The sequence below is a fragment of the Macrobrachium rosenbergii genome, chromosome 3 (genome assembly GCF_040412425.1).
Source record: "Macrobrachium rosenbergii isolate ZJJX-2024 chromosome 3, ASM4041242v1, whole genome shotgun sequence".
Taxonomy (NCBI): domain Eukaryota; kingdom Metazoa; phylum Arthropoda; class Malacostraca; order Decapoda; family Palaemonidae; genus Macrobrachium; species Macrobrachium rosenbergii.
The window spans coordinates 7,971,006-7,990,697 of NC_089743.1; the positions used below are offsets into that span (position 1 = coordinate 7,971,006).

The 19,692-nt window shown below is 43.9% G+C and overlaps 1 protein-coding gene across 3 annotated transcripts in view; it reads left to right on the top strand.

Moving 5' to 3' along the window:
- mRpL48 (mitochondrial ribosomal protein L48) overlaps positions 1–3,523 on the top strand; it is a 74,562-nt gene extending 71,039 nt beyond the window's left edge. For all 3 annotated transcript variants that reach the window (XM_067127124.1, XM_067127136.1, XM_067127129.1), the window contains one exon: positions 3,199–3,523. Coding sequence is in view for 1 of the 3 variants with exons in the window: in XM_067127136.1 (XP_066983237.1) it covers positions 3,199–3,282 (84 nt within the window). In the remaining 2 variants the exon portion in view is untranslated. The remainder of the gene's footprint in view (positions 1–3,198) is intronic.
- The last annotated feature ends 16,169 nt before the right edge of the window (positions 3,524–19,692 follow it).

Here is a 19,692-nt window from a genome sequence, read left to right on the forward strand (position 1 = left end):
ATTTATGGCGCCATTAACCCCAATTTTTGGACAGCGTTACTGGCTTTACAGCACTGTTACCCGCTTTACAGCGTGGTTATCCGGTTTATGGTACCGTTACCCAGACTTACGGCACTTATGGTAATAATGGTGCCGTTAACAGTCCTGTAAGTGCTATTTATTCCCATTATAATTAAGATGCTTCAGGTTTCCACGATTTTCAGCTTACGGCACTCTGCCGGAGATGGAACCCTTGCCGTAAACCAGGGACTGCCATTATACACCCTTAAAATGCTTATAACCATCTATTTTAACAGTTCATCACCAAACTTGACAGTTCAAACAAAAATATACCTCAAATTATCATCCCAAAACACACTAATATTTCAAAGTCATGTTGCAAAATTAAGTACAAGCATACAACTGTTACTCTTAATTATCCCCTATCATTCAGACACACATTTTCTTTGGCCTACGTAACTTTGCGCATCGTTCTGCGCATACTGTAATGCACTGGGCATACATTTTACATATATTGATATTTTCCTGTGTTGTAAGATAATTTTGAAATATTTACTGTACAGATAAGTATTTTAGGATAGCACTACTGTATAGAGCATTTCTAAAGTATGGAGTTAATTTAGAATGACGGGACATGTACCTCCAAACAGAATGCTAGGTTTGTTACGTCATGTTAGTATTTTTGTGGTTACATACCAATATATTTATGATAAAAAAATTATTTATTACAGTAAGTTCTTGGTTTACGTCATTTTTTGGTTAGCCCTCACCATCTCCCCTAAATTTATTAAAAAAATTCTTGTGCCATCTCTCTCTCTCTCTCTCTCTCTCTCTCTCTCTCTCTCTCTCTCTCTCTCTCTCTCTCTCTCTCTCTCTCTCTCTCTCTCTATACATGCAGTGTACTTTATTGAGAAAACACTGCAAAATAGATGTAACACATTATTTCACTTAGAGAGTCTATTTATACTGTGTTGCTCTAATCTCCATAAAAATATTTAAAATCTGAATTTCATACATAAACATATAAAAACACGAAAATAAACACATCCAGCAAATTCACAACAGATCGACGAAGGTAGTGTTGCCATATTTTTTGTTCTTTCTGATTTATTGTACCATATTTCATTACAAGTTTACTTGACTATGATTATCACATATTATAACAGCACACCAGAGAATATTTTATTACTGCTTATATTTCACCTCTAATCACCATAAAAATATTTAAAATCTGAATTTCATACATAAGCAACACTCAACATTCTTACTGTCCTCCCAGCCATTATGAAGTCTTGTATTGTCCTTAGCAAGTTATTGTGATCCGATGTAATAACACTAAAGTTTCTCTCTCTCTCTCTCTCTCTCTCTCTCTCTCTCTCTCTCTCTCTCTCTCTCTCTCTCTCTCTCTCTGAGATAAGAGAAAGATTGATTTTTTATACATGTATGTTTATTTGCTTTGTACAGTATAATTTTTTAGATAAACGTGATGTTACTTTGTTATTAATTTTTTCATATTTTCCACTCGTAATTACCGTACAAGTTTTTGCATTTAAATAAAAGCAGACTGGAAAATAAAATTAAAATAATTAGCGAATATTTTAGACTGTACAGTATGCTATATCATTCAAAAACACTTTGCAGTAAGTAATATAATTTCAGATACATCTTACATTACTCCTAAAAGAGAGAGAGAGAGAGAGAGAGATCGTAAACTTGTTAAGGTCATAATGGGGCCCACCTATCATTCTGGGGTTGGCCCCAGAATGACCTGAACAAGTTTACGATTTGTATTTAAGATTTAATTTGCATTACTATAAAAATTTTACAGATATTTTGTTGTGTTGAGAGAGAGAGAGAATTGTAAACTTGTTAAGCTCATTGTGGGGCCTACCTGTCATTCCAGGGTGGGCCCCAGAGTAAGCTTGACAAGTTTACAATTTGTATTACAGATTTATTTAAATTTATTAAACATTTTATAGATATTTTGCTGTTTACATTAATACTAACATTTGAAAATTAGTAAATCATTTATCATAAAAATATTTAGTCATGAAAATAAAATGAAAATATGGTAATTAGTGAATATTGCTCTATGAAAAAATTCGCGAATTAGTGAACATTCCCCTGGACAAGTGAATAATGTATTTCACAAAAATCCACAACAAAATGAAGTGCAGAAATATAAAACACTTAAACAAGGGGTCACTTTTTGTATGTTACCCATCCACAAGGGGTTAAATGAAGCATTTCAAGTGCAGAATTAAGATTTTTAACGTAACTGAATTTGAGAGGAAAGTGTTCCTCTTGCATGTATTTTAATAAATTAGTTAATGGCTTCCTCTACAGGGTCAGCATGACTTTCCTTAAATTTAAATATAGCAGTAAATACAGCAATTGTGATCCCTGTTAACCTAGTAAAATTTTAATAATTATTTACAAGAGGTTCAGCCTTTACAGGACCTGAAATGGGAGTTACTGATTCACTCTTTACAGCACCAGGAATACACCCAAGCTGAATCCTTGGCCATTCCTTAGGGGGCTACATCAACCAAAGTGGTCCTTAAACCAAACTATTGAACCCCTGTTAAATACCTTGGAAGAGCAGTTTAGTAAGCATATCAACTTGATTATGAAGTGAAGGAATTTGCACTAGAGACAAATCTACAAACTTAACTTTATTCTATCAAACAAATTGGAAACTTATTGGTCAGAATCCAGCTTAATTTTACCTGGCTGTCAATAGAGAGAGAAGATTTTCAGTATTAGTTCCAGATAGCAAGCCATCTTAAAAAATAGTTAAGAAACATTTAATAGCTAACTGAAGAGCTGCCAGTTCCAGAGTTGGCAGGGTTCTTTCCTTCTGAGGTTTTCCTTCAGTGGTGGAACTTTAACCTTAGAAATAATTTATAAGCATAGAGTATATTTCTCCTTGTACTGTACAACAAATAGAGTACAACCATAAATCTTTCTTAAGGATTCCCCTGCATTCTTTCCATATTATGATACTTGATTTATTGATTTCTGATAAATTGAAATTATTCTATATATTTTTTTTGTTATGCATATATATGCAGAAGCATGGATCTGTAATGTATAATGAGTTCAGTGATTTTGAAATTCTTGTCTGTTCTTCTAAGTTTTGGAGCATTTTCTTGTAACTTTAATTCAGATTCTCTTTTAAACAATGCTTATTTTCAGGTACGTTACATCCCCGATTTGGAGTTGAAGGAGCTCAGAGCACAGTTACATGATCTGGGTGGACCCTCAAAGTCAAAAAATTAGTTTTTGTATAGATATAGTTTGATGCAGAGGGTTGTCAAAACACTAACTTTTATACTGAAAACCTTGTAGATATATGTATATTTTTCCCTTTTGTGTTCAGACATGCAGATGGGGCTATTAAATAACTCTTCAATACTGTTCCCATAGGTTTAGTTTTAATGTCAGGCAGCACCAGTTAGTATATTGTAAACATTAGGTCTGTACTGTAACGTTTAAATAAATGGCTTAGGCTTTTACTAAAGATGTATTTTTTAACATTACTTATGTTATTAAATGATACATTATTTATTTGATTAAAATGACAATATTTTTTTGTGTAAGCGTACTCTCATTATAGAACCCCATCATTACTTTACAGTTGATTGAACTTGCAGTGGTGTATACTGTAGTAGGTTTTTCATACAATTTGTGTTATAGTGCTTCTCGTTCTCTCAGAGTTCCTCATAAATATTTAAATTTTATCTAATTATGTTGTAACTACAACATCATTGGAGAAAGGATGTAATTAATAGAGTACAGTTATATATGTTGGATAAAACATACTGCACATTACTGCATAGATGAGTAAAGCAGCTTATAACTTGATGATAGTCAGACCTTGACACCTGCATTAGTTCAACCAGCCTATGAAGTCCAGTTTCTACACTCTATAAGAAGTGGTGTGTAGGAATTTTGTCATATGCAGGCAGGAAAATTAGACCAAGTAGTGGTTCAACCTATGTGGAAGAAAGCATAGGAAGCGGGGAAAAGTATGTCATAATAGAACAGGCATTTTAAATGTTTTACTCAAGGGGAGGAGGGCAAATGTGATTCAAGTAAATGTTCAGAAACAATAGTTCGTGATGGTTTCATCACCATCTTGATTGGCTTTTTGCATTAGGTTTTCCCATAATAAAGTTTGTTGTGAATGAGTTCTCTCCACTATTTTTCATCTTTAGTTTGTTGTGCATGAATTCCCATTTGGTCAAGGCCTTCATACCTTTATACAGACTTTTTTATATTATTTTCATGGCCTTCCGTTAGGTCTCCGTCAGGCTACTTTCATATATCTACTACTGTTGAGTCTTATTCCTCACTGCTGTCTCATTACATGTCCAAGTCTTTTATATGTCTTTATTTTCCAATGGCTGGACACCAAATCTCTACCAGTTTTATTTATAACATGATCCTCCCACTGCCCTTCAGAAGTGAATCTTAGCAGTATGCAGTTGCACTTCCCTAGACTCTTCCATTTTCATTGCTAGTGCCCATATTGCTGCTCCACAGAGTAGTACAGGTTTTACGTGTATGGACATTTTTTGCAGTCTTGTTTACCAGTAGAACAGCAGTCCCTTTCTAAACTCTTTTTCTTTCTTTCTGACTATCTTCTCAATAACTGCCTCTCAGTCAAGTGTGTGCCTAAGGTAACAAATATGTCTTATCTCTTCTAAGGCCAGCCCTTCCACCACAGCAGTTTCTCTCCCACTTTGTTGCATGTGCATTTTTTGTACATGAAAAATATCTCCATTTTGCAGTCCTTAGCACCTCACGGCACCATATGTTACATTGGTACATAATACTGAGTTTCATGTAAGTAACTTACCTAGTAGTTACATAACTATCCTTCTAACTTGCACAGCAGCCTTTATTTAACAAATCATGGTAGTGGTTTGATAGTTTAGTTTATGTGACAAGGCCCGCCTACCAACAGGAGTGCTGGAAATGACCTAGCAGAAAACCTCATCCTGTTTCTGCTGTCTCTTGAGTAACATCGGGGGTTTACTGCAGCTTTTGTTTACTGATTTTCAGTTGTATGGCTGGATTTCAGTGAAGCATTATCGCTAAATTGAGTAGCTTTCAAGCTTTAATGGCTTTCAGGATCATTTTTTCTAGTTCTTTGGTTATTAATATGTCTGATTCAAGTTCACCTATTTTCACTATTGTAATGAAAGGTGCAAACCAAATTAATCAATCTTCAAATGGTTCTCATACAATTTGCAGTAAATCTGGGGGGCAGAAATATAGTAGGGAAAAAACTTGTGCTAAATGTTATGGTTAGCAAAAGTAGAAGGTACTTAATCTCAGCTAAACAAGTTAGAGAGGGATAAAAGGGAAAGTGGCCTCAAGAGCTAAGAAACGAGTTTCCCTTAGCCTAGAATTCTACCCAAGCCCAAGTTAGAAAAAAGCTCTGCTATTCCTTCTTTCCCCCTTCCCACCCTTTTTTCTCCTGCTTCTAGCCCTCTTGTTTTTGATCCACTTACCCCCACGCTTGGCTCTCTTGCTTCCAACCCTTGCCATAGCCATCTCGAGTCTAGGTTTATCAAGGAATTAACCTAGTAGTGATGCAGCGAAGTGGAGGAGGTGACTACTCATCCTGCCAATTCTCCTAGACATAGGTCCCTGTCATACTCCCCCAAACCTGGGAGGAGTCATACCGGAGGCCCAAGGGAGGTTGGTGGGGTATGCCCACGGGTAATTGCCCCCTCAGTCAAACCTGTTGCACATTCCAGGTATCGGCAGACAACCACTGGAAAAGCGTCTTGACAGGAGAAAGTGTCGTGCAAGTGGAGGAGGTGGCTGCTCATCCCACCGATTCTCCTAGATGAAGGTCCCTGCCATACTCCCGTAAACCTGGGATGAGTCATACCAGAGGTCCAAGGGAGGGTGGTGGGGTTTGCCCATGGGTAGTTGGCCCCTCAGTTGAGCCTTGTGATCAATCCCAGGCTTTGACAGACAGCCATTGGAAAGTCCCCTATGTGGATGTGTGTCAGTTGTCATCCGACTCTCAAGACTCCAGCCTGGACTTAGAAGCGCCGCAAGCACTTTCTGAATTCGTCTCGGCCATTGAAGAGGCAAGCAGGTGATGCTGGCCACTCTTCTCTGCAGCCCAGTTAGTGGTTTAAGGAGCCGGGCTCAGTCCTCAACCTTCCTGCAGCACATGGGACAGTCGGGATTATTTCTCTCCTGAGCGTACTTCTTTTGGGCACCAGTATTTAGCTCCAAGCGCCCAACAATCCCTCACAGGTGCCCGTGGTCTTCGTTTTAGCCTCATCTCTTTACGAGCACCTAACACCAGCTCCTGAGTGTCCGCCACCAGTTTCTGAGCTCCTGGTGCCAGCTCCCGAGTGCCCAGTGCCAGCTCCCAAACACCTAGCGTCAACTCTTCAGTATCATCTGCTTGGAGAGTGCCAAGCACCCATTTCCGACTGTGGGTCTCCTAGCCTATGCAGATCTCTCTCAGTATTTGCGGGCGAGCTTTCCTACCCTTTTTTGGCTCCTGCAAGCCCCGGTCTTGCCTACCTCGACCTTCCTGTTGAGGAGTCATCCAGACGATAGACCTAGGCTCCCCACGGGAAGGCACTCAAGAAGATTGAAGTTTGGCTTTCTGCTAGAGGCAGCAAGATAAGGCTTCCTTCATTTTTTCCTCCCCCGCGCTTAATCCGTAGAGTTTTCTTTTCTATGCCACCTGGGAAGCCCCTTCTTCCCTATGCTTAGCTTTTTCGTTGGTGAAAATGATGTTTTCGTCGGCAGAACTTGGCCTCCTTGTCAAGACCTCCTAGAGTTATTTGGGGTCAGATGGTGAGAGCGCTAACCAAGAAGATTGAAGATTGCAATGGTTTTTGGTGTCTTTGCCTCGGACTGGCTAGGAGTCCTTTCTCATGCAGACAAACCATCAGGGATGGCTCTCTTGTATTTCTGGCTCTTTTCTCTTTCTGGGTTTTGAAGGAAAGAGTTTTTGGTGCTCCTGTTCCACTAAAGGAGTCATTCAAACCCAGAAGTCAGTCCTTCAATAGAAGTTGGTTTAGGATCTTCTGGCGCATCCTTCCAAGTGCCCCAAGGATTCGTCCGCGTTTGTTTCTAAGATGGTCTCTCCTCTCCAGCAACATCCTTTTCATGGGAGAAAGCCCAAGTCCAGTCTAAGACCCTCTCCAATGTCCGCTTCTCGACCAGAAAGTTTCAGGGTTGTGGTCTCTGGAAGAAAGAACCTTCACATCAATGTCGGAGAGCCGAAAGCTGTTTACTTGGGCTTCAGTGCTTCTCAACCCTAGTTCACAACAAGACTGTGGCAGTCCTTTCAGACAATATCACACCCCTAATGTATATACGAAGTGAGACGGCTCACTCTGTTTTTCTCTCTGCCAGACAGCAAGAGACCTTCTGCTGTGGACAGATCAAATCGAGTGAATCTAGTCACTCGATTTTTTCAGGGCAAACTAAATTCTGAAGGATGAGCTGAGCTGTCGAATAGTAGGTCCCTCCTGTCGAGTGGACCTTGGATCCCCTTGGTCTATTGGAATTTGCGATATTATGGGGCAGGCTGACATTGGACCTGTTTACCACCTCAAGGAATCATCACCTTCCTCTTTTTTGTTCTCAGGCCCTGGACCCTCTAGCATGGGCAACAGACGCCATGCCGCAAGATTGTGTTCCCACTTGGAACAAGAACTATCAAGAGGAGCTCTAATCCTTGCCCAAGAAATGAGGAAGAAGTCTTTGGTGCACAAGTGGGAGCCAGTCTTCTCAATTTTTGGGAGAAGTGGAGTATCAGAGGGACAGAATAGTGGATTGTTAAGATTCCTTGGGAGGGCTTCTCCATTATGTTCATGGAGAACCCTCCCTTGGTCCCTTCCCCCTTTGTTTTGATGGCCTACTCATGAGACACAGGAAAACATTCGGCCCTTTTGGAGGTGGTCTCCTCTCTCCTTTGAAAGAGTCGTAGAAGGAGTCGAGGGCATCAACTCAGAGGACTTCTACTACTGTCTGTTTATGGCCCCAAAATGATCAGGGTTGGGAGACCAGTCCTCAACATAAGCACCCTCTGTCTCTTCGTCCGGCATCAAGACGTTTATCAAGTTCGATGAAGTTCAGATGGAGACAAACCAGTTACTCCTTTCATCCATTCACCAGGGTGATTGGATGATAACCTTGTATATGCAGGATGCATGCTTCCACTTTCCCTTCCATCCAGACTCCAGGAAGTATCTCAGGTTCATCTTCCAGGCCATTCTCGCAGGTGCCCCTCATCAGCGTCTAAACACCTTTCTCCTCTCGGAGCACCCAGTGCCACCTGAGCCTCTGGTGCCACCCAAGTGCCCAGCTCCAGCTAAATCTCCAGTTTCGGGCTCTCTACAGCACCTCAAGTTTTCACTCGAGTCCTTGCTCCTGTAGCAAGTGACTTCATAAAATAGACATTAACATCTATATCTGGATGACTTTCCTCTTCAATCCCCTTCAAAGGAAAAGTGCACAAAGGACTTGTACATCTCTCTCTCAGTAACTGGGAATTATCTTCTACCTTCAGAAGTCCCAGTTGGCCCTGTCGCAAGAGTTCCTCTATTTGGGGATGAGTCTCAACTGTTGGACCTTCAGATTTTTCCATTTGCCAAGAGAATCATCAGCTGCCTTCAGACAGTCCACAAGTTTCTTGTCCTTTCATCTTACTCGGCCCATCAGTGGATGAGCCTACTGGAGACTGTCGTCCGTCAAAATGTTCATTAGGTTAGACAACTTCTCATGAGAAGTTTTGCAATTCTTCCTCTAGGCCAGCTGGGACAAGGAAACACAGCTGGACACCTGTGCATTTCCCATAAATCCGGTAATCAAGTCTGACTAGCATGGTGGTGGTCCAAACATACAGTAGACTTTCGGAAGGAAAACCTTTCATCCTCGGAGCCCAGACTCGGACTTCTTTTCAGACTCCTCAGTTCTAGGTTGAGGAGTCCTCTTGGGGTATGCCTTTCCACTCTTCAGCATGGTCAGGGAAGTGCTAAACAAGTCTTTGGCTCATCACCACGTTACGATGATTCTCAGGATCTGCTACGATTGTGGGTGGACTTTCCGAGACTTTTTCCCCTGAAAACCGTGTCTGCTCAGACAACCTCACTTAAAGAGATAACAAAGGGTTGTCTGTTCTTGTCCTGACAGGCTTCAGACTGTCCGGAAGTTTGTCAAAGCATAGGAGTTTTCAGTAGGCGCTGTAGAAGCTATTGCAATATGCAGGTGCTGACTTACTAGCTGCATCTTCCAGGCTAAGTGGGCAATTTTCCGAAGCTGGTGTCTTAGACTCAACACCTCTTCTTGTGAGACATCTGTGACCCAATTGTGGATATCCTCCTTTATCTGAGACCTAGGAATCTCTCGTCCTCCAACATTAAGGGGTTTCAAGCTGTGCTTAGCTCAGTGTTTAAACACGGGTCCTGAACCTTGCACCAATCCCAAGCTTAACGACCTCATCAAGTTTTTTGATAGGTATCAACAGGAAAGGAAGCTCCTGTCTCCTGGAACCTGGATGTAGTGTTGAAGGGACTGACGGATCCCGCTTTTTAACCCCTTCGTTCCTCTTCTCGGAGAACCTTACTCAGAAGAGTCTTTCTTGTATCCTTGGCTACTGCTAACATATTAGTGATTTCCAAGACACTGATAAAGGGTAAATTTTTTCTCAGGGAGACACAGTTTGCTTCTTTAATTTTGGATTTTTAGCCAAGAACGAGGACCCTGCCAGGCCCTGGCTCCATCCTTTCTCCATTAAGACCTTAATGGATACCTTGGCTCTGAGGAAGAAGAGTTCTTTGTCCTGCTAGGGCTTTAAGATATTACATGAGCAGGACTGAGAAGATCAGAGGACCATCCAGTAATTTCTGGTGCTCTGTCAAGAACCCATCTTGCCCTCCGGCTAAGAACACATTGTCCTTCATTGGAGACTTAATTTATGAGGCACACAATCAGATTCAGGAGGGCATTTCGCGTACTTTTCCAGTGAAAGCCCATGACATCAGGACAGTTTCTATCTTATTAGTTTTCAGGCACATTTGTCACTCACTTCCATTCTGCAGTCGACCTACTGGAAGTGCGAACCGATCTTTACGTCTCACGGTTTGAAAGAAGTTTAAACAGTGTTTGAAATTGCAGTACCTTGGGGCCATTATCAGTGGCTGGCATGGTATTGGGTGAGGAAGCATAGGAATCTCTCTTTTCTCCTACTGCCTCTTCGCCTTAAAGTAGGGTGTCAAATTTTTGGGAGCCCAGGGGTACAATGTACCTGGAGTACCCACCAGTCTCAGTGGATGGGTTGTGGTATTTTCAGTGTAGGTGAAACCGTTGTTTGGTTTTTATTGTGGTACTGTGCCTAGGGCAAGGGCACTTATTGATGCCTTTCTACCCAATGGACATACCTGTATTCTTCGCTGCAAAGCTCCCACCTAAGTAGAGGTGCTCCACGGCTACACTGCCATGCCACTACAGGTTAAGATGAGCACCAACCAGAGGCAGTAATTGCCTGCGGTAGCTCTCATACCAAATAAGGAAACGACAAGCATTGTCTTCAGTGCTACCAACTTTTCTATTTCAAAGTCATTGCCATTACTTAATGTTTTGGAGTAGAATATGTCCATGCATCCCACCTCCTGTCATTATGGGATTCAGTTATGCAATTACTTGGTAAGTTACTTATATGAAAATGTTTTCATGATAAAATTAAGTTTCATATACACTTACCAAGTGATTATGGATTGGAGCCCTCCCTCCTCCCCCTCTTGGACATAAGGACACAAACAGAATGAGGTTTTCTGCCAAGTTGTTTTCATTACTCCCATTGGTGGGTGGGGCTTGTCACCTACACTAAACTATTGAAACACTACCGCAATTTTTAAAATAAAGTTGCCGCTTGAGTTAGAACTATAGCTATGTAATTACTTGGTAAGAATATATGAAACTTAATTTTATCATGAAAATAACATTTCTTCCCCATGCATCTGTAAGGCATCCAGTCGGCCATTTTCATGATTATTCAATCTTTTCATCTGCTTTTCAATTGTTAATCTCTAAACATTTCTCTGACTTCCTCTAATTCTGCAGTTACCATTAGTTCATTTGTATATAGGAAATTCTAAGAGACCATTTTTGAACTCGCTTTGTAGCTTTGTTGATTACAGTGGTGAACAACAAAGAATTTGGTGCTGATCCTCAATGGACATGAACCTTTACCTGAAAATTTGATATACTAGACTTTCTTCTCTAGATCTTGTCTAATGATACTTGAGCCTAAGTAGCTTAGTGAGTCTTTCCAGTACTGGTGCTTTTGTCATTCCCATCTAATTGCCCTTCTTGCTGTTAAATGATCAATAGGTGGTTTAACAGACCATTGAGTCTCATAGGGCTAAACTGAAGACTTATCAAATGCATTCACAAGATCCACAGACATGTTGTAAAATTGCCCTCCACAGATATGTTGTAAAATCACCCTCTTCACATGGTATTTCTCTGGCTTGCTTATTTCAGAGGCTGCTGCTATTGTTGACAGCTGTTGGCTTTAATATTTTTTCTCAGCCTTTCCTCTAGTACATTCTCTAGTGATTTTTATTCCATGTTCAAGTTTTCTTAATCCTCCTCCATTTTCTTGCTGTAGTGCATCTCATTTTCCTTTGTAAATCATTACTGTATTGTCATAATTTTCCCCACTCATATGATCCCATCCCCACCTAGATCAGAATTTCACATATTTTGGTTAACTCATTATTTACAGGTTTTCAAGCTGCTTTAGCATATTGCTTGTTTTGCCTGGTGATCTTGGGCTTTTATGCCTATTATCATCCAAAGACCTTAACCTCTTCAAGTGTCAGTTGTCTGTTAGCCCTCATGTCATGTATCATGTAGGTTTTCAAAATCCTGCCTGCTCTCCAAACTTTCATTTCTGTATTTGCATTTTATAAATACTTATAATTTGCTCCTCTCACACATTTTTTCATCTTCATCCACTTTGCTATCCTGAATATTTCTTGTCCTCTGCTATGTGGAAAGTTGATTCTTTTCTTCCCAACTAATCTTTGCAGTAGCCATCTGCCAAATCTTGAAGTTCTTTTATGCATATATATATACTCTATGTATGTAATCGCTTCTTGGATTTCTGATCACCTATCTTTTGTGTACCTTTTTTTTGGCACTTTCTACACTTGCTACATTTACTGACACCTCTATAATGCTTTCTTACTACTTATATTAGTTTCAGCCCTTTTTGTTAATTTGACTGTGTTTTTCATCATCTATTATTCCCTCACTTTAAAGTTAGTTTGCAAGAGTCTGTGATGTGTTGAGTATGCAACACCTGGTACAATAGTTCAGTTTTTCTCTTGATATCATATGCATCTTCATTATAGTATGATTCAGTTTCACTCCTATATACAATCATTTTCTCTCCACCTCGTCAGCATTATCTGAAGCAGCATTAATACTTGGCTCTGGTAGAATTCCAGATCATCTTCCTCCAGGTTTCTTTCTCTATAATCTTATCTGCCCATCACATCATCAAAACTGTCAGTTCATACGTTCCCCTGTGGGTCTCCTCTTAATATATTCCCTTGACTGTGGCTCTTGTCTCTGTGTTATGTAACCTCTCCCAAAATTGTAGTTTTTCATCTCACTGTTTGTAGTGAGTATACTGAGAACAGATGCATCACCTTCTTTCTATAGATAATTTTAATCTTCATTTCCCATTTATTTATCCCACCTTTTTTGAGGGTACCTAGGTTTGGCTTTTATTATTATTAGATATTTTCATAAGATCATGAAGTCAAATTACTTGACTTTCTAGAACTGGCCTGAAGAGTTTGTCTTTTCATATCTTGGAGGGCATACAATCCAAAATTTAGGGAGGGATGGGATCTTTATTTCTTTGTAGGGATGGCCAGGCTCTCAGTGAGAGTATAGTACAACTTTACTGCTTACTGTTTGGTCTGTTTTGATGTAAAATGCTCCTAACGTGTAGCGAAGTTGGTATATCAAATGAGACTTGACTTATCCATTTTCTGGTTCATTACAAAAGTAAAAATCGGGGGTGCTTGTTGAGGCAGTCTCCCCGTGAATTCCTCTCGCCAATCTCTGTCACACTATTTCACACACACTCCACACACACTACTAACCAATTATGGGTTTTTCAATTATCACAAAAGATCAGTTAAACAACATAGTTTATACCAAAGATGATACATAGGTCACTGGAATATGTCATAAAATATTTCATGTGTAATCATAATTATTTTGCAAGATATCACAAAAAGAGTATGTGGCAACATTTTTGTGTTCTCATATATTCCTTCTTTGTCACAAGGACAGAACTTGTAGCCTTTAAAAATTTATGGTGTCCTGGGATTCCTTCAGATTTGAGTAAGTGTTGACGTGGTCAAACAAGAGGTTTTACATGGTTACCCTTTCACTACCTTTATAAGAGGTGCAAAAAAAATGAGCAGGTAAAAGAGTACTGCTGGATTTATTCATGATCCAGGCGGTTTATATAGCGGCAGGCTGACGTCGCGCCGTGGAAATACAATGGGAGCATAGGTGACCTGAGGTCGATAATAATTAACAATAAATATAGCGAACGAGTACACTTTACAATGTGAAAATAGACAGAATTGAAATTGAATGCTATCTTGATGCCTGCGAAGAAGAAATAACGGTACACAAATTGAACAGGTAACCCCCAAGACATGGGTAACGTTTGATTAGTCGGCGTATCTGCTGGGGCGCTGAAGGGTGCCACGGCTGCGTGAGGACATCGGGGGGACATCCTGTGTGGTGGGGGTGGCTGACTGCGGGTGTGGGCAGTCTTTTCCGGGGGGCAGCCGCGTGCCTGCTTCTCACGAGGGCCCGGCTGCCCAGGCGGAGGGTGCGATGTGGTGACGTCTGTGTCCTCCTCCTGGAGGGCGGGCTTGACTCGGTCTGCTGACCCAATCGTTCCTCCCATGAAGTGCGAGCAGGAACGCCTTGTTGTTCCGCTCCAGCATGCGGAAGTGCCCCCTGTAGGGCCTGGTCAGTGGCGGGCGGACGGTGTCATCCCTGACGAAGACGTTGGTGGTGGAGGCCAGCCTGGGCGGCATGAAGGTGGCAGACCTGTCGGTATATGTCTGCTTGCAGGGGGCAAACTTGCCGACTATGTCGCGAAGCCTCTGGACTGATGGGTTGTGGTGATCCTCTGTCACTAGCTCGCCCAGGACCACAAAGGGCTCGCCGTAGGTTTTCTCAGCTGCGGACGGGACGCCGTTGGCCCTGGGGGCGGTTCTCAAACCGAGGAGGACCCATGGCAGCTGGTACTTCCAGTCCTCAGGAGTGCAGCGGGCCATAAGGGACGCCTTCAGCGACCTGTGAAACCGCTCGACCAGGCCGTTGGCAGCTGGTTTGTAGGCCGTGGTGGTGTGATGAGCTGTCCCCAGCAGCCGAGCCAGGGCGGACCACAATTCGGACAGAAAGGCGGGACCCCTATCGGTTGTGATGTGGTCTGGGACGCCGAAGCGGCTGATCCAGCTGGAGAGCAGGGCCTCGGCGCATGCGCTGGTGGTGGCTTCTTCCATTGGCGTGGCTTCAGGCCACCTCGTTGAGCGGTCTACCACCGTCAGGAGATATCTGGACCCGCCTGATGGGGGAAGGGGCCCAACGACATTGATGTGAACGTGGCCGAAACGCCGCCCTGGCTGTGGGAACTCGCCTACCCCGGACTCAGTGTGACGCCCCACCTTGCTGGTGTGGCACTGCAGGCACTGCCTCGCCCAGGTCCTAACGTCCTTCTGCACTCTGTGCCAGACGAACTTCTCTGACAGCAGCTTGACCGTTGTCCTGCCGGAGGGGTGTGACAGGCCGTGGATGACGTCGAATACCTGGCGGCGGTGGGAGGCTGGCACCAGGGGGCGGGGCTAGCCAGTACTGATGTCGCAGAGGAGATTTGGGCCCCCAGGGGCGAGGGGCACGTCCCTCCACTTCAGGGACGTGATGGCGGTGTGGTAGGCTGGGGTCTCCGGGTCGGCAGCCTGCTCCCTGGCGAGGTCTTCGTAGTTGATCCCGAGCTGCACCGCATTTAGCTCGACTCTAGAGAGGACATCCGCCACAGGGTTCTTCCTGCCGGGGAGGCACTTGACGGAGCAGGTGAACTTGGCGATGGCCGAGAGATGCCGCTGCTGCCTGGAAGACCATGCGTCCCCCTGCTTGGTGAAGGCGTGGACCAGCGGCTGGTGGTCCGTGTAGATTGTGAAGGGTGTGCCCTCCAGGAGGAACTTGAAGTGCCGGACTGCATGGTACGCTGCACAGAGTTCCCATGTCGAAGGTGCTGTGGCGGGCCTCGGTGGGGTTGAACTTCTTGCTGAAGAAGGCGATGGGCTGGGGGTGCCATCGATGACCTGCTCCAGGACAGCACCACAGGCGACGCTGCTGGCGTCCGTCGTCAGCTGGAGGGGGGCGTTGGGATCCTGGTGGGCCAAGGTGGTTGCCTCGGCGAGGGCGGCCTTCGTCAGGGAGAAGGCCTGCTGCTGGCTGGGTCCCCACAATAAGGACTTTGGTTGGCCTTTCAGGGTCTCCATCAGGGGCCGTGGTGTGTGCGACCCCGGTGATGAACCTCCTGTAGTAGTTTAACTTCCCGAGGAACTGCTGGATGGCCTTGACGGAGGTGGGGACGGGGAACCTGGTGACAGCTGCGACTTTGGATGTGAGCGGGCGGACTCCATCCGGGGATACCTCGTGACCCAGGAAGTTGGCTTTCTGGATGCTGAAGGTGCATTTGTCGAAGCGTATGACGAGGCTGTTCTGCAGGTGCTGCAGGACTGCCCGGATGTGTTTCTGGTGCTCCTTGTGAGACCTGGAAAATATAAGGATATCATCTATGTAGCAGACGCAGAACTTCAGGTCCCCCAGGATGCTGTCCATGAGCCACTGGAAAGTCGCCCTGGCATTCCTCAGGCCAAAGGTGGAGAAGGCGAACACGTAGGACCCGAAAGGCGTGATGATGGCGGTCTTTGGCATGTCCTCTGGCGTGACGGGTACCTGAAAATAGGATTTCAAGAGATCCAATTTAGTGAATATTTTGGCCCCGTGAAAGGAGGCTGTGAGGTCCTGCATGTTCGGCAGGGGGTAATGGTCAAGTTCCGTTGCGAGGTTAAGCCGCCTGTAGTCGCCGCAGGGTCTCCAGGAGCCATCCGGTTTCTGCACCATGTGGAGTGGGGAGGCCCACGGGCTGGAGGCCTTCTTGCAGAGTCCCATCCACTCCATTTCGGCGAACACGTTCTTGGCCTCCTGAAGGCGTCGAGGGGAAGCCTCTGGAACCTCGTGTGTGCAGGGGGACCCTTTGTTTTTATGTGATGGTAGATGCCATGTTTGGCTGGGGCCCCGGGTACTTGGCGGAGCTCGGGCCTGAACACGTCAGGGAACTCCGTCAGCAGCTGTGAGTACTGGTTGGGGGCGGCGGAGCAGATGGTGGCGCCCTGGGTCCCATTGCCAATGGGAGGGACTGGCAGGAGTCGGTGTCGAGGAGGCGCTTCCAACCAACGTCAACTGCCAGCCCGAAGTGGGCAAGGAAATCCGCACCCAGGAGCGGGGTCCTTACGTCCATGACGACGAAGTCCCAGGAGTATCTCCGGCTAAGGATGGAGATCGACAGGGGCCTGGTGCCGTAGGAGAGGATGGGGAACCCGTTGGCGGCCGTCAGGGAGGCAGTCGGGTCTGGTTCTCGCTTGCTGTCCTCTCTGGATACCAGGAAGATTGATCTAATGGCCCCTGTGTCGACCAGCATCATCCTGCCGGAGACGGTGTCACGGACGTAGAAGCCTACTGGCTCTGGGCCCCTGGGTTCTTCTGCTGCCATGGCGGCCTGTCCTGCTGGCCGCCGCCTTCCCCGTTTTTTGAACGGGCGAATGAACAGGGCAGCAGGCAGTTCCGGGCATCCTTGCCGAACTGCCTGTGGTAGTGGCAAAGACCTGGGGAATTCCACCTGCCGTGAGGCGCTGGGCACCTCCTGGTGACGATGTTGACCTCCTGCTGGATGGTGCTGACTGGGAGTGCGGGCGCTGGTACCCTCTTCGTTGCCTTCACGGAGTCCGTCAGGTGCTGCGCCGTGCAGATCAGGACCTCGAGGGGCATCGCGTAGGGCTCAGGGATTTGCATGCAGACCTCCGGAAGGAGCTGATGGAGGAGGAGCTCCCGCGACGGGCTTATTTCGTATTGTTTTCCACTGCCGTCAGTGTCTGGGAGGGTGAGGAGGTCCTGTATCATGCCTCATGACTCCATGACACTGATCCTGCCGCGGGCTGACGGCGAGGTCGAGGGCATGGGCGGCCCGCTCGGCGATCGTCAGGGAGCATGCCTCGAGGAGGGATTTCTTCTCAACCCTGTACAGCCATGCCGACGGATTCCCCTGCGTGAACGGCGGCAGTTTTATGGACAGGGCGGCCCTTGATTGTCCCGCCGGGCAGGGGAGAGTGCGGGGCGCGGGCAGGGGTGTGGAGGAGCGTGAGAGCCTCAGTGTGGGGGCAGGCGCGGGTGATATGGGAGGGAGGTAGACATCCAAATCCATGAAGTTAGCGGTTAACTGAACGAGGGAGGGGATGTCTGCGTCCATGCTCACTCTTTGCCCTCTTAATTGGAGTGGGATACTTGCATCAAAACGCGCTTGGAAGCGCGCCATGTGAGTCCGCTAATGACGCTGGTGATTTTGCCGACGAGAGTCAGCATGCCCGAACGCTGGTTACAGCGCCATAATTAGTCCGCTAGGAGCGTGAGTTAGTTCCTGGAGCCAAGACTGAGTCGCTGTATGGGTCTGCTAATGGCTCCAGGAACCACTCCAGGTCACCACTATAAGAGGTGCCAAAAAAAACAAGCAGGTAAAAGAGTACTGCTGATTTATTCATGATCCAAGCGGTTTATATAGCGGCAGACGGACATGGGTGACCTGAGGTCGATAATAATTAACAATAAATACAGCGAACGAGTACACTTTACAATGTGAAAATAGACGGAATTGAATACAGTCTTGATGCCTGCGAAAGAAGAAATACACGATACACAAATTGAGGACAGGTAAACAATTATATACATAGTTTAAATGATTGAATTTACGTGACCTGGCACGTCAGGTGTGACGAATTGTAGAGGCAAAGAAAATGAGACGTCACCAAAGAAAACTTGCTCAGCAGAGACTACAAATAACATGTTCAGCAGAGACTTTACAAATGACTTTACACCTTTACAGAAAAACACCTAATGCCACATTTTGTCATAACAATTCTTTCAGTTTTATAAGACAAAGCTTTTGATGTTATTCAGTCAGTTATAATCACATCCACAGGAAAATTAATTTACACAATTATGCAATATTAGTATGCCACATTACACGTACACTTATCTGGAGGACATCGGATGGCCGACAATAAAGGTGACCATTTGCATTCAGCAAAATATGAAAATTTGTTTTGTACAAATTATTTTATATAGAATTATAAACCATTGCTTATTACAGCTGAATATTCACAGCACTTGGAGGAGAAGTGATTGAAACCTGTTGGAGAGTCCCAACTTGGGAATGGCACAGCAATACTGTGTACTGAATCAGTTATACAAACAGTCAGTTGTAAGTTTGATTGGTGGCAATTTATTTTAAGACTGGAAATTATGAAATGTTTCTAGTTAAGGTGTTGTAGTAAATGGTAATGAGGAAGCACTAGTGGATCTGTAGAGGGGGGAGGACCTAGGCATGTGCCGTCCCCCATGAAAAATGACAAAGTAATAATATTGAAGGTTTAGATGATAATAACAAATGAGAAATATAAGAATGGAAAAAAATTAAAAATCTGTTATAGAAATAATAAAATTTTGAGAAAAAAATAATAATAATAATAATAACAATAATCTTATTGATAATAATAATGGATTTGGTATTTCCTGATGGAACAGACAATTGCTGTCCATTCATAATTTCTACTTAAAAACTGAGTGGTATGCTGAAGAAAATATGTTATACTGTAGGACACTACCTATATCCTCTGATACTGCAGAGCAAAGTTTTTTGACTCTTAATTACATAAAATCATACAAGCGAGCTACAATGGGATCAGAGAGACTGAATGGTCTCGCTAAATTGAGTATGCATGGTGAAATGACAGATGGCATAGAACCAGTTATTAAGAGTGTAAATGATTATTTTCGAAGAGGGCCTCACGTAAAATAGATATATTTTGTAATGTATCTAAAGTTATGAAGATGGTTACAAGGAAAATTCTATTATTATTTTATGCCCTTTATATCCTTCTAATTTGCAATAAAAGGAGTTCCAAAATTTTATAGATTTCATAACTTCGCCTATTTTTAACTTACTCCATTCTTCTGAAATCACTGATGATACAGAAATACCCTAATAAACAGGAACCACAAAAATTCTATGTATAAAAAACATATGCTTGAAAATATTATATCGACAATATGCAACTAACTAACAAGGGAATATGGCAGCATCGCCATGTATATATGTGCTGGTATTTTGAACTAATTATTTGATTGACAGAAACTAGCGAATATTTAGTTTTCTTGGTACAAAACTGTTTTAAAGTAACTTACAACTATTGCATTTATCCCATCGATAATGCCATCATCGCCGTTCTTCTATTTAAATATAATATTTCAAGC